The sequence below is a fragment of the Ixodes scapularis genome, unplaced genomic scaffold, assembly GCF_016920785.2.
Source record: "Ixodes scapularis isolate PalLabHiFi unplaced genomic scaffold, ASM1692078v2 PGA_scaffold3__209_contigs__length_174095766, whole genome shotgun sequence".
NCBI classification, from domain to species: Eukaryota; Metazoa; Arthropoda; class Arachnida; order Ixodida; family Ixodidae; genus Ixodes; species Ixodes scapularis.
The window spans coordinates 45,770,174-45,784,663 of NW_024609868.1; the positions used below are offsets into that span (position 1 = coordinate 45,770,174).

Here is a 14,490-nt window from a genome sequence, read left to right on the forward strand (position 1 = left end):
GCTAGATGACGCGAAAGGTCCCCTAATTCAGATAAGTTATCAAAGGGCCTTTTGAGCCTTTTCGTATGAGCGGCAACAGCTCTTGCAACAGCTGTACAGTGTACGATTGCATGCCGCCGGCGCCGGCAAGTGTGAACTTGGAGTAGACGTTCGTTCTTTATGTGCGCTTTTTATCTTCTGTTCACGAGCGAAGAGGCTAAGAAAGGCTCGTTTACGAGGTTATTCGTGCCTAGCTGTTCGGCGTCTTGGTTCAAAGGTCCCAATTTACGTCCACATTCATTCCAAAGCAGTGGGGATTTCGGTTTCAGACGGCATCAACATGCCTCCGCTCGCCAGAACAGACGTGATCTCTTTGGAGGGGATCACTTGTCCCGTCTGCGTGGGTATAATACACAGCAAGTTGACAAGCCTCGACGGCGTCTCGAGTGTACACGTAAGTCTCGTGTCATCCTTCCTTGCACATGGCTTTCCAAACAGAATTAGCCTAGGCTCCAAAATTTAAAGAACAAAAAAGAAAAATTCGCGTTTTTTGCTCGTGCGGCTGTTTAATCGATGTAAACACGCTAACACGAATCTTGTGAAAAAAAAAAAAGTCAGAAAACTACAACGGACGTACGAAAAGTACGCCACTATAAATAGAAATGAGAGAAAGCAATCGCACAAAACACAGCTACTGTAACCTAAAACCGCTCCTCGCTGTCAACAGCATCGGATACCCATATCCTGCTGGAAGTAGCGGTACGCTCATTTCACATCTCAAGCTCGCGCATTTCTTGGAGAACAAAAGCTCGGGTAAAAGAGTGCTGCAGTGAGTACATTAAGAAAGCCAAAAATTAAGCCCGGCTTTCACACTTTTACTTTAACTGCAGGTGGACACCGAAGAATGTGAAGCAACCGTCAGGTACAACCCCAGCGAAGTCACCCTTCGGGAAGTGATCCGGGCAGTCGTCGACTGCGGCTTCAATGCCCGCCCTAAGAACGCCTTCCCAAGTCTCGAAGACATCACACTGCTCGTAGGTGGCATGATGTGCAACGACTGCGTCTCTAAGGTGAAGACCAATGTCGCCAAGATCAATGGCGTCCGGCGCGTCGAAGTCTCCCTGGACGACGGCCGTGCCAACGTAACCTATGAGACGACGCAGACAGATCCCCATGCCATCCAGACGACGGTCAATGAGCTCGGCTTCGTCGTCACGCTCCCGGAAAAGATCCAGCCTTCGTCTGCTACCCTATCTGTCGAGGGACTCAACTGCGACCTCTGTGCCCTGTCAGTGCAGCGGGTGCTGACCTCGAAGGCGGGCGTCATCTCTGTAACCATCTCCGTGGAGGAGCGCAAGGTTCTTGTAGACTTCTACGGCTATGAAGTGAAGGCGTCCGATCTCTGTCGGTTCGTCTACAATGCGGGCTATCCGGCAGTGGTTGTCAGCGAACAGGGTCCTCCAGACTTGGAGTCGGCGCTGTTCAGCGTTGCCGGCATGACTTGCATGTCCTGCGTTAATAGTCTAGAAGGTCTGCTCTCATGTACCGAGGGAGTTGAGGGAGTCAGAGTGTCACTGCAGGATGGGACGGCGGCCGTCGTGTTCGTCCCTTCTATGGTGACGACGTCTCAGATCGTCGAGGTCATCAACAATGCGGGTTTCGAGTGTCACGTCAAACACCGGGTTCCAGGGGATTCCAGCGATTCCGAAGCGACACCGCTCCTCAAGACAGCTTCGGTCAAGACGGCGTCGTCTTCCAGCCTCAAAGTACCTGAAATTAGTAAGAACTTCTACTTATGTCAAAACAACCTGTTGACTTGTGTGAGGGATTTGCAAGTTGACCCAGTACTATTTAATAGTAATGTAGAAATCTTCAATGTAACTTGCGGTAGAAGATGCATTCTTGTATTATTGGGGTATTTTACTGCATCGTGGTAAAAGAATTCTGGAAGCGCTTCTGTTTGCTATTACCTCCTTTACTCAAAAACTTTTCAGTGAAGCTGCATATTAGGCGTTGTATGTTACACATTTCAATACACAATACTGAAGCTGCACGCTATCTTACTTGGAACTTTTTTTTAAAATGGCAACTTGACCAGAAAAAAGCTTGGGGAACAGGAGGCATGGTGTCAGTGCCAAATGTTGCCATTATTAGCATAACACGGAACAACATATAGGATATATTTTCTTGCAACCTTGCTCTTGCCAACTAACAAGAGAAATCTTAAAAGGATGACTCTCTGCAGTGTGCCAAGTATGTCTTATACTGGTTTTAGACAACAAAAAAAAAGCACCCTGGAAAGCCTAAAATTGTATGCAACATTTTGCTCAAATATCTTTTTAGTTTTTTGAAATATTCTTTAAGCCTCTCAAGTCAAAGTGTTAAGCTCTCTAATGCTGTTAGTAAGCTTTGTTAGCTTAATTCAATTTTGAATTCTTGCCGTTTTCACATGTTACCCAGGTTCCAGGGTGTCACCCACGAAAGATGACTCTACATACCAAAGTCCACCCAGAGTGTTTCTCCTCGCGGCAGACGGAAGAAATGAACCCCTGGAAAAATGCCATCTCCATGTCAGGGGCATGACTTGTGCGTCTTGCGTCTCTGCCGTGGAAAAGAACCTGCTCAAGTTAGAAGGTTCGTACCCAGCACACCTTTACAGCATATCACATAGGGGCGGTGAAACGCAATTGAAAAAAATTGCACAACAGACACAAGAAGGTTCATGTCTTAGCCGAAACTTACAATGCTCTCATTGTTGCCTGAAGCCTTAGAAACATATTTTCAAGCATATTTTAGACCAGAGCACCATGCTTCTTCTTGTGTGGTCTATTTTCTTAGGGACCAAGACTTTATACACCAGCTCATATTTACAAACAAACCGGAGCGCCCTTAGCAGCACGCCACCGGCGCCGCGATGGGCTGTGGGCAAGAAACACTGCGTCCCGCATCAACAAACCACTGGAATGTGTTGTTGTCGGCGTCGGTGTGAGTCGCCATGCTCTTCTTCGCATTGGAATTGTTGACCCTACGTCTCCCTAGCATTGCCTTACCACTTTAGTGGCCTGATTGAAATGAATAAGGCTTGTTACACCGCAAAACTTTGTGTAAATAATGTGACATGCAGTGATTCATTTTGCATGAATGCTAAAGCCCGATTTACATGATGAGATTCTGCTCGCTATTTTCAGTGGCGATGTCGTTCAGGCTGCAAAAGCATGTACGGTAGCTATGATGCTCGACGTTGAAACTGAAAATCGCAAGTGGAATCGGACAAAGTGAATCGGGCGTAACAAGTTGGTGATGGCCACTGGTAACAATTATCAGCATCTTTCTATATCGACTGTTTACACTGAGCCTACTTACCCCAAACATCCTTCAAACCTGAAAGTCTTTTGGGGCCTGTACTTACCTCCTATTGCAACGTTTGTTCTACTGGCTGCTGTTGTTTGGGTGAGCAGACAACAGTTTGAATAAGTTTGAAAGAGCAGACGACAGTTTGAACAATCAGATGGTCGTTTAAACGTCAAGACACACTGAATGTGGTCTGCGGTTGGTCTAGACAACTTGGAAGATTTTTCCATGTTCATGTTGGAAAAAAAAAAGATCTGATGATCACAGGTATCCGTGGATTCAACCCAAAGTGCTTTCGGCATAAGCAATCGTGGTTCGACAGTGTCTGGTTTTCCTTTTCATGGCACCTATCTACTTTTTCAGACGAACTGAGCAGACAGAAAACATGTGAAAACTGATCTTCAAACCTCTCCCGGTTCTTTTAGTGCAGCCTAGTCGCAGAGGCAGGTTTTAGTCTGGTTTCTTCCAAAACAACACAGAAATGCCGTCTTGCATGGTGACTTCCGCCCACAGCCCCAGACCGGAAGTGCGCCCGATGTGCCACCGCCGTAGCATGATGTAACCGAATTGAGTTGGCGTATAAGCACCCAGGTACTGCTTTCACTGCCTGTTCAATTCTCTCAAGGAAGCACAAACATAGTTACTGCAAAATGCGCACCTACTATTATAGTACAGGGAGGATTGTCGAATTCAGAATTTATGAATAATAATTGAAAACGAGTGTGTAGGTGAATAGATACATAGTGAGGTCACTTTTCAAGTCATTCTCCAAAGCGTGTCGGCATTTCTCTGAAAGTAGCCTCAAGTTTCAGCATCATAGGTTGGGAAAAGCAGGCTTTCCTGCGGACCTACTTCATTTCACCCTTGAGAGGTTCATTCTCAGGCCACAACTTCTGCAAGCTGTTGACATAAAGAAAGGTTGTTTCGCTGCGATTCCCTACAGGCACGATTCCGCGCACCATTTAAGATCTATCACATCCAAGTTCGACACGAGTGTGGATTTTTTCTGTCGTATGCACCTTAAACAGATGCGTAAACGGGTTAATGGGAGCGACAGTCCCATAGGGTGCAATGTAAAACATGCCAAAAAGTTTGTAGAGTGCGGAGAAAGAAAGGTTTATTCAATTCCACTAAGCTGCCGCAGTCAGTATGTCGGACAAACTGGGAGATGCATTAACCGTCGACTCAGAGGACACAACTTGGAAGCATCAAAGGCTTCAAATGAGTCCTTTCACCCAATTGTCGTTCACAGCTGCACGTGCGATGACTGTACTCCTTATTTCTCTGGTACTAGAATACTGGGCAGGCACAACTACAAATTTGGGAGAAAACTCATTCAATCATTTGCCATGGGGACTGTCAACAGCAGCATTTCTTTACCTTCAGTATCACTGACAACGACAGAGGTTGAAGTGCTAACACCAGAGATGACTAAATTACTGATGCCTTGTGGTGACGGCAGCGCTTTCTGAACTTTTATATTTATAGTAAATTCCCCTTTCCTTTTTTTAGCAATTTTCTCTTTTCCTTCTTCAAGAACGTTGAAACCTTTGGGGGGCAGTTTTATATTTTGTGCCTTTGTATGCTGGTCCTCAATGAAAGAGTCCTGTTTCCGTCCCCATCCTCAATGTTTTATCATATCGTAGACTTTCTGACAGGGTCTTCCTTGGATGAGAGAAGTGAGGGAACAATGGCTGAATCTAATGAGCTGCCTCCTAAAATAGCTTGCTGTCTTTTGAGGCCATGCTTTCATAGTCAAGAGTCCAGCTTTTTCTCCCGTTCGTAGAACTCGGCCAACTTATGACATTTAGGTTTCCTATGGCAGTCACACTCTCTACGGAATTCCTATTGTCTAAAGGTCAGAAAAAAACGGCTTTTACAAAAGCATGCAGCAGTGTAGTTTCTAAGCTTCCGTTTGAGCTCACAGATAAATATGGGACATCACAGTCGGAGAAAATTTGTTGTACTAATGAATAAAGAATATCATTTGGCAAAATTATCTTTCATTTGTTAAATCATAATGGTTTATTCATATGTTAACAAAAAAATTATGTCTTTGTTCATTGTAGAAGTTGACTGGCTGACCGTTCTATCCTCTCATTGAATTGTCAAAGTTGATCTTACTGAATCCCTTTGTTAGTTTTTGAATGGAAAGCTTTATATGTTACAGTTTTGTATGAAGACAATATAAATAGCACACTTTTCATCACTCTGTTATGAGTATCGGTCCTCTTTCGGGGGTGAGGTATTTAGATGCAGCCTGGGGCCATGTCACCCATGCAGAATTTCATGTGAGCTTCGTAAAGCATATTTTAATATTGAAAACAGGCATTAGCATAGGTAACTAGGCCAGGTCGTCTTTGTTATCTAATATTGTAGTGGCAAAATCGAGGATGTACATCTATTCCGATCAAACTTGCCCCACCTTATATGGTGTGACCGATTCGGAAGTTTACTTAAACATGGGGTGGGCGCTTGCACGGGATTGAGTGCCTACTTATTATTTTACGGTGTGTTCTGATTTGCATATATGTATTAAAGGAAGCTCTTGTTATTATTTTTTTATTTCTGTAGTTCCTTAGCAAGGACATCTTATCTCAGAAAATTAAATATAAAAAATAATGGTTGATCTTGACTTAAGTGTTTTCTAGAGGAGATTTTAATGATGAATCTTATTCTTCTGTGTTTCTACTAGGAGTCGCTCAGGCTCTGGTCAGCCTCCTGGCCGAGAGGGCAGAAGTAAAATATGATCCCAGAAAAGTGTCGCCCCTGCAACTGGTGGAGGTGACCTGCGATCTCGGCTACCAGGCCTCGCTTATCGAAGACCTCGAGTACCAATATGGGGAAATTGAGCTCAGCGTAAGTGGTGGAGGCTGTTGCTTACTTGCTGTCTAGCTTGAATCACGTTGGCATTGGTGGAATTGGGATTACCAGCACTGTCATGTTAACTTGCTACCATTAGCTGGCTGTGCTCTCACCCTTAGAAGATCTAGAATGAAGCTGCCTATTTTGTAGTATGCCTCTAGGTTACTGTTTTTTTTTTAAGTATATCGTAGTACTGGATTTTATTGCAGCAAAACAAGCAATTTACATTTGTCTTGTTTTCCACAGCTTATATTTGTTATCAAGATATTTTGAGATACCTATTTACTTTGTTCTCAAGAAGTTCTAATGAAGCTGGCTGTTCAAACCTATAATTATTGATTTGACAGTGGCTTCAATGCCTTTGAACATAATTTGTGGTTCCCAACTGTAAAACTCACTTTTTTCTCTGGCAAAAGGAAAAGGGGGACAGTATTTGGAGTTCTGGTTTATTGTTACTTCTCTATAAAGTTGTGTTATGTCGTTGTGTTTCTGCTTAATTCTGCTTCAAAAGTAATTAAATTAATTGGGAAAAATTAGATTTCTTCGGACCATCGTTGAGACGTGAACGGTGCTTCCTAGTGCACTGGAGTTACTCTCGTGTTTTTGACTGCTGCCATTGAATCCCGAGCACCCTTAACCCTTCTTCTGAGCAGAGTTCCCTCCAAGCGTCGCAACAGCATTTCTTTACTGGGAATAAAGTTGTGGTTTTTTTATTTACAAGTAAGGTTCACCCCTAACGCGGGCTGTGGCAGGTGTGAGGTAAGGTTTACACAAAAGATAAAAAAAAAAAAAGAACCAAAGCAGTGTTATTTATTAGGCCTACACTAAATGTATAGTTAAAAGAAAAAAAAAAATCTATGCTACATTAATAGTAAAAAAAAATAATAATAAATCCAAACAGTCAACATTTTTACCACTTCCTGCGACTAGAACAAGAACAGCATACTTTACAGGCTACCTCTATTTCAGAAATTCGAAATGATACTTGCAAATTTGTTTAATTTACCCGCTACTATACTCCACCAGATCAAAGGCATGACATGCGCCTCGTGCGTCAGTTCTATCGAGACGGCTGTCCTCAAGCAACCTGGCGTCACCAAGGCCTCTGCCAGCCTGTCCACTCAGAGGGGACACTTTGTCTTTGATCCTGAGGTCACAGGGCCCCGTCACATTGTCCAAACCATTGAGGTGAACCCCCGTGCACCTATGCTAATATTTGGTGTGTTGCAAAGGTGTGGAGAATGCGAAGAGAGGGAACTGGCAGTTTCTCTTTTTCATATGCTCCTTAGCTCCTATATCTTTGTTGAAGGAATGAAAAAATGAAACTACAAACTAGTTTTAGCAGATTTCAAAAGAGGTAACTACCGAGGCTGTAAACAAAAGGATGAAATACTATGTAGTACAGGGTAAAAGTTTCTGCACAAGGAATTGCTACACCAAATGCTTCGTATAAGTGTAGAAATTGAGTCCCACTTTTGTAATAAAATACTGCAGGGTTCAAGGGGCACTCAGTGTATTTAAAAACAAAGAGCAATTCTCAAGAGGAGCAATATCTTATAGTACTTAACCTTCAGAAACAAAACATCCATTCCTTTTCTTTTATTCTGAAAGTTTAATTTCTTAGGAAAACAATGAGCTGACCTAGGCCTTCGATTATTCTGTTTATAATTGTTTGTACTGTGGCATAGCAGAAGCACGCAATTTGTAGCAACTTTGCTCCCTCCAAAATTTTCTAGGAGATGGGGTTTGAGGCTGCTCCTGCAGGTGTGAACCAGACCGACGTTGATCATCTTACGCACGCAGCTGAGATTAGAAAGTGAGTCGCTAGCTTACCTCTTCAGCAAAACCCTAAAAGCTTTCTTCGATTCTGCTTCGCACACACTATTTCCACCGTGTCACCACCATGCCAACTAGGGATGTCTAATAATTTAGGAAGAGATTGCCTTACAATAAGGTCCTTTTCCACTTTTAATGCGAAAGCATTAACTGTCTCATGGAGCGAGCCGACGTCATCAGCTTTGAAACCATGCCAAACGGCTCTTTTACACCGCTTCGATTTTATTGGCTGGCACACGTCCACAGCCAACGGCACCTTCTACACTTCTGCAATCCCATTAGCTAGCGCGCATCGACCAGGCTTCCATTCGCCAGACACGCAGCACCATGGGGTGGCCAGTCGTTGAAACTGACGTTGCGCGTCAGTTTCAACAACCGGCCACCTCATGGCGCTGCGTGTCCATCGGCGGTAGAGCCAGAGTTGTGCGTCTGTTTTCCACGTGCCGCCGCGCCGCTATTCGCCGAGATCCGATCACATGAGGAGCCGGGTCAAAAGTTGTGCGGGAAAGCAGACGTTGCCCGCGCCCCGGCGTACGTTGCCCTGCTTTTGAGCGCACTGCGCGCCTTCAATGCGCGGCACCGCTAGTCGCCGAATTCAATCACGTGAGGAGCTGGATCAACATGCCGTGCAGAAAGACAGCATTACGTGGATGAATGCGCAACTCTGACTCCCGTAGGGAGCCTATAAAAGGAACTCTAGTCAGCGCCAATCAGCACACCAACACGCGTAGAGCAAGATTGATGTACATGCTTTTGCATTCACAACTCATAAGAAGTGCTTAGGTAGGTCTACCTCAATCTTTTTTTTTTTTATTGGCTAGATATGTGGATGCTGGGATTCCCAGCTCCAGAAGCATCCTTGAATTGTTGGCAAATGACCAAACAGAGACTCTGCTGAGAGCGATGCAGATATATTCAACTCAAATTTGGTACTCACTGCCAAGTCATCGTATATATCTGGTTGACTTGACAAATTTTACTAGTGTTTACTCCTTTAAACTCTTTCTCATTTTTTTTTTTTTTTTTCATTTTACAGTTTGCAAATTTGATATCCCAAATAGATCATTTAGGCTTGGAATATTTTCACACATTTAGTGTTTACTATATCTTTATATAAACGAAAGTATTTTTCCCTTCTGTTCTCCCCTTGGCTGGGCATTAAAGGTGGCGCCGAGCGTTCCTCATCTCACTGCTGTGCGGGGTTCCCACCATGGCGGTGATGGTGTACTTCATGATGTTCGCCGACACGGACAGCCACTGCTGCCTCCTGCCAGGCCTGTCTCTCGAAAACCTACTCCTGTTCTTGTTTGCAACACCTGTGCAGGTAGATCACAAGCGTTGACGACTTATCTTCCAGATTGCCAAGGTGTCAAAGTGTCATGTTATTAAGGATGGGGCAGTAGTATGTATCTTCATCTGCCCTTGAGTTCGGTTGGGGAGAATAGCAGAGGTGTAACGCAGGTTGTAAGCACTAATGTTTCAGGGAAAATACTCACGATTGATATTCTTCGAACGGTACTGCGGTTCTTTACTCCAAGTCATAGCAATAGCAGGAGGGGTGCAGTTTCTGAATATGCATAAAAAAAACACACTCAGAAAGTGGTCTGACAAAAGATATTGTAGGGAAGGCACATTGTTAAGCGTTTGAGTAAAACCGTAGTGTGAGGAGAGTGAGATTGCATATTGTTGTCATTTTTAGGGGAATTTTATTCTTGAATTATGTGAGAGAAAAATGAATATTTGGAAGCATTGTGTTTAAATTTATGGCTGGTAATTGATTTCGTAAGATCGGTCCTTGAAGATGCGGCAAATGAAAAGATGGGTGTTTAACTATTGCCAGATAAATCAATCAGCCTGGATTTGGCAAGGTATGTCTTTTAACGAAGTTACACGTAAAACTTGGGCAGTGTTTTGTATCCCATGCATTCTTATAAATGAAAATTGGTCACTACTTTAGCTCTGCTTCGACCCTAGGATCCGGTGCTTATTTGCACAACTCCATTTGAATCATTCTCCTCCATTTTCTTCTAGAAGCCAGGATAAAAGCAGACAAGGAGAACAGGACACGGCATTGTCCTCATTTGCTTTGTCCTAATTCCTTTTGGTGCACTACATTAAAAATTAACCTCAGCCAATTAGCCCAATTAGTCGTTTTAATTCTTTCACACACGCAGTTTGTGGGCGGCCGCCACTTCTACTTGCCGGCCTTCAGGGCGTTACGCCACGGCATGGCCAACATGGACGTGCTGGTGATGCTGGCCACCAACATCTCATACTTCTACAGCGTGGCAGTGCTCGCCTACTTCATGGCAGCCCAGGCCGACCACAGCCCCATGACCTTCTTCGACACGGTACCCATGCTCATCGTCTTCCTCTGCCTGGGACGCTGGATGGAGCACCTCGCAAAGGCAGGTCCACGGTCTTTGGCAAGGTTCAGCGAGGGCTCAGTAAAATTAGGCAGATGTACAATGTGTCCTTCAAAAAATTTTAGTGTTTTCTTTTTTCTTCACTGCAAAAATTACATGCATTGCCGAATACTCAGTTTCCACCCTAATGTAGCTTAATGATCCAGACCAGATGCCAAAAGGTTTGCAACTAGTCATCATCATAATTAGAGTTATCAGTGAATGTCTGAAACTTTCGATGAAAAAATGGGGCCCCCTTCTCGGTTGCTTGTGCCATTCAGCCCCATGTACTCGTGGGTGGTGTCGGCCACCATTTTACCATTGAGAATTTTCGAAAATCGCTTTATAACTTTTAAATAAGATAACATTTCATTCTGAAGCTTAGCAATCGACGATGCATAGTTTATTTTTGCAATTAGGAAAACACTACTTTTTGGAGGGGGGGGGGGGGGGGGGCCGGCAGACACCCTGTACATGTGCACAAGAATAGGAGTGTAGGGCCATGCAGCGTTGCTGTGCATCACTTCACTTGAAACCTAAACTCAATTTCTGAACCCTAAATTTAGGCAAAATGAACAAAAACTAGCCTAAAATTCTGCGTAAAAAGCACATAACAATAAGCTCCCAGTAGCTGCTGCTAACTTCAAAGTGTTTTTTAAAAAATGAACATGTCTCTTCATCAAATATTGTCTTCAGACAGTATTGCTGTTGGAGCTGCATCACTAAGCTGTTTCCCGTAGTGACTCTGAACGATCATAACAGACAACAAAGTTTATTATTTGTATGTGCACTGCATAGTAGAGTAAACACCTTATAAAGTACCGCTTCATGTTTTGTTGCCACACCGTCCTTAAACATTTATGCCACATTTTTGCTTTTGAGTTTTTTAATGTTGGGGATAGGAAAAGAGTGGCCCGACTGTATTGCAGCTGAACAAATAAGAAAGAAAAGCAGCTGAGAAATCACTGTACTACAGGTACTCAAGACGACTTTTTCGCTTTGCTATGATAGTTTATCCTTATATCCACAGATATATAACCTTTTTGTGCCACCGGCCTGCATAGACATTGAATAACATACCTCTCGGCTGCATTGAGATCCACCTCTGGGCCTTAGAACTGCATGGTAACTTGTGTTTTGGTGAACATACTCCTTGCTCGCTTTGAATGTTGTTGCGCACCGTTCGCAGAGGCACACTTCCGACGCCTTGACAAAGCTGATATCACTTCAAGCCACAGAAGCCATGCTGGTAACGCTGGACAACCAAGGGGAGGTTGTAACTGAGAAGCGAATTGACGTGAATCTGATACAGCGGAACGACCTCATCAAGGTGAGCTTGAATCAGAGTTGAGGTCACACAAAGGGAAATTATTGGCGACAGCGTGATACTGTTTTCACCTTGAAAGGGTAATCTAGTCTCCGAGATTATCTTTGGGGCTTAAAGGGCATTTCAGAAGGGAGAAGGAAGTAGTAGAAAAAATGGATGCAAAAATACAACCAGAGAACAAGAAATGTAGGTCACCAGGAGAGATTATAATCTTCAATGACAACTTTGAAAACTGATGCTTTCGGTGATTGTAGCAATCTAGGGGCAGTGCTTTTGTTTTTCGATTAGTGTAGGACCTTTGGAAAAGAGTGTGGAAATCTTTAGCTTCGGGTTCTTCTGTAGGGTAGCTAGCGTAATGGCCACTTTAGCTCGTCCAATGGCCGATTTTCCGCCGTCTCTTGCAGGTGATTCCCGGGGAGAAGATTCCGGTGGACGGAAAAGTGGCCCGAGGCGCGTCCAACGTGAGCGAGGCCCACATCACGGGCGAGCCCGTGCCCGTGGCCAAGGAGGTCGGCTCGGCCGTCATGGCAGGCTCCATCAACGAGAACGGAGTGCTCCTCGTCAACGCGACCCACGTGGGCAAGGACACCACCCTCGCCCAGATCGTGAAGCTCGTGGAGGAAGCCCAGTCGTCCAAGGTGCGCAGGGACGCCAGTCTCGTTGAAACGACCATTGTGTCCGTTTCATAGCACTTTTGCCAGTGCTATCTGAGCAATGGCTCATTTGTCGCATTCATTTGTTCCCTCATTCTCCGTTAACCCTCAAGTTGACTGTTGCGCACTCGTTAGACCATTCGTATATCTTTCTTTTGCCACATGGTCACGGTTCCGCCCATACACCTGCACAGAGAGCATAATCACTTAGAAAAAATTGATGTACGAATGGCCCACAAGCACGTAGCTTCCACTGCACTGTCAGTTTAGGGCCGAGCAGATATTGCCAAAGAACGAGCCTGTTAAAGAGGTCGGGACATGCCAAAAAATAAAATGTGAGATAGCTATACTGCTAGGACCCATTGTATGTTCCTTTAGTCCTGCTAAATTTCTTTTGAAAATGGCGTGATAGTTTTGTGGATAAACCGATTTACGTGCAGGACCCTCGGATCCGCCCCATTCGAAAAGGCTGCAGTGGCCAAAGGTCTGGTGACGTCGCCAGCCAACTGCGCGCATTCCCTTTGCACATACGTATTTACAAACTTGGCATTCTTGGCGTCTTGAGCTTCAGCTTCCTCGTTTACCTTCCGCGTTTTGAGCATGCGGTCTGTGACGATTATGTCTATGGCATTGCTCGCTTCGTCAAAGTCTTCGACACTGATCGCGACAGCAATGAGAGTGCTTGTTATTGAGATACGTTGGAAGCTCTTTATTTTGACTGCGACCCACTGGTGACTGTAAGTCTCGGACGAACTCGCCGTGGTCGCAGTCGTCCACGATAATCTCTCAGGCGTATGCAGGGTGGAAGGTCCATGGGCCAGAAGCGAGAGAGAGGATACTAGCATTGGAAGGTTGCCGAGTTGCGTGAGCGGCTTCAATCGTACCGCAGCGAGGCGAGCTTGGGCGATCATGGGGGTGCTTAGAATGAGAGAGTGTTCATGATCACGTGGTTAATGGTGGCACATGGCATGACTAACTTGGGCGGTGTTGCCTGGTCGCCAGACAAAAATTATCAAAATTCGTAAATTGATTATCGCAATTACTAGAACTTTAGAAATTGCGAAACTTGGTGTATATAGTACAAAGTAGCCCATGAGCATTCCATTTCAAGAATAATCTATTTGTTGAATTTTTGTGTCTTAGCCCCTTTAAAAGTCAGTTCACCTAAGGATTTATCTGGAGTTGCTGGTCCTTTTCATTCTCCTACAATGAGATACGCAACAGCGGCTGGATCTTCTGTCATTCAGTAACTATGCTAACCATGCTGCTGGTCGTTCTGCAGCTCGCATTCGTTGTGGAATGTGATTGTGCGTCAGAATTACAAAACATGAAGTGAAGCAAAAAAAAAAAAAAACGGCCCCAAGGGGATTTGAATTTAGAATTTTGTGGAGTCTGTTGCCAGAAGGGATGCACGAGACCTTTCGGTCACAAACCCATCCAGTTTGAGAGGTTGAAGTATATGCATATTTTCACAGATGTAGTCCTAGGATGTGGTTTTACTTTTATTTTCTTTTACCACAATCTTCTTCAGCAGTAACTTGAAATGCTGCTCCTCAAGTATGAAAAAGCGTCTCATTTCACTTATATTTCCAGCCCCTTCGCCCTTTTTCTGCAAACAGAACAGCATCTTTACAGTCAAAGTGAAGACGGATTTCCCGCATTCGCTGCTTGTAATTTGATGATCATATTGGGATGCGGCTAAACCTATCGAGGTTGCAAACAGTTTCCTCGAACTCCCCTTTGTAGCACGACATACGGTAGTGCAAGCAACATACGGTACAAAAATGCTCCAAAAGCCAGGTGAATTCATGATTGAAAAGGTTTACTCCGACTTAACATAAATTAATAACAAAAGGTACAGACGTTTCGACCTGGACATTGCGACGACGCTGGCCCGAGAACAAAGGTGGGGAAAGGTGGGGGCAAAGAAAATTTGTCGAGTCCTGGTTCATTCATCGTGACGCATCGGTGTGCAACACCAACCGTGGCCCCCTGCCGGACGTTTACAGGGACATCTGTGATAAGGAGACTGGTCGACCTCACCTCATTTGTGTCAGTGTATACTGAAGACGCC

The 14,490-nt window shown here is 44.5% G+C and overlaps 1 protein-coding gene across 1 annotated transcript in view; it reads left to right on the plus strand.

Moving 5' to 3' along the window:
• Positions 1 to 83: 83 nt before the first annotated feature.
• Positions 84 to 14,490, plus strand: part of LOC8051138 (copper-transporting ATPase 2) — a 35,344-nt gene continuing 20,937 nt past the window's right edge. Inside the window, exons 1-10 of the mRNA XM_029967815.4 lie at positions 84 to 433; positions 870 to 1,758; positions 2,440 to 2,613; positions 6,026 to 6,189; positions 7,222 to 7,383; positions 7,932 to 8,011; positions 9,196 to 9,355; positions 10,206 to 10,439; positions 11,626 to 11,766; positions 12,168 to 12,401. Of these exons, the coding sequence (XP_029823675.3) occupies positions 320 to 433; positions 870 to 1,758; positions 2,440 to 2,613; positions 6,026 to 6,189; positions 7,222 to 7,383; positions 7,932 to 8,011; positions 9,196 to 9,355; positions 10,206 to 10,439; positions 11,626 to 11,766; positions 12,168 to 12,401 (2,352 nt within the window). The 5' untranslated portion in view covers positions 84 to 319. The remainder of the gene's footprint in view (positions 434 to 869; positions 1,759 to 2,439; positions 2,614 to 6,025; positions 6,190 to 7,221; positions 7,384 to 7,931; positions 8,012 to 9,195; positions 9,356 to 10,205; positions 10,440 to 11,625; positions 11,767 to 12,167; positions 12,402 to 14,490) is intronic.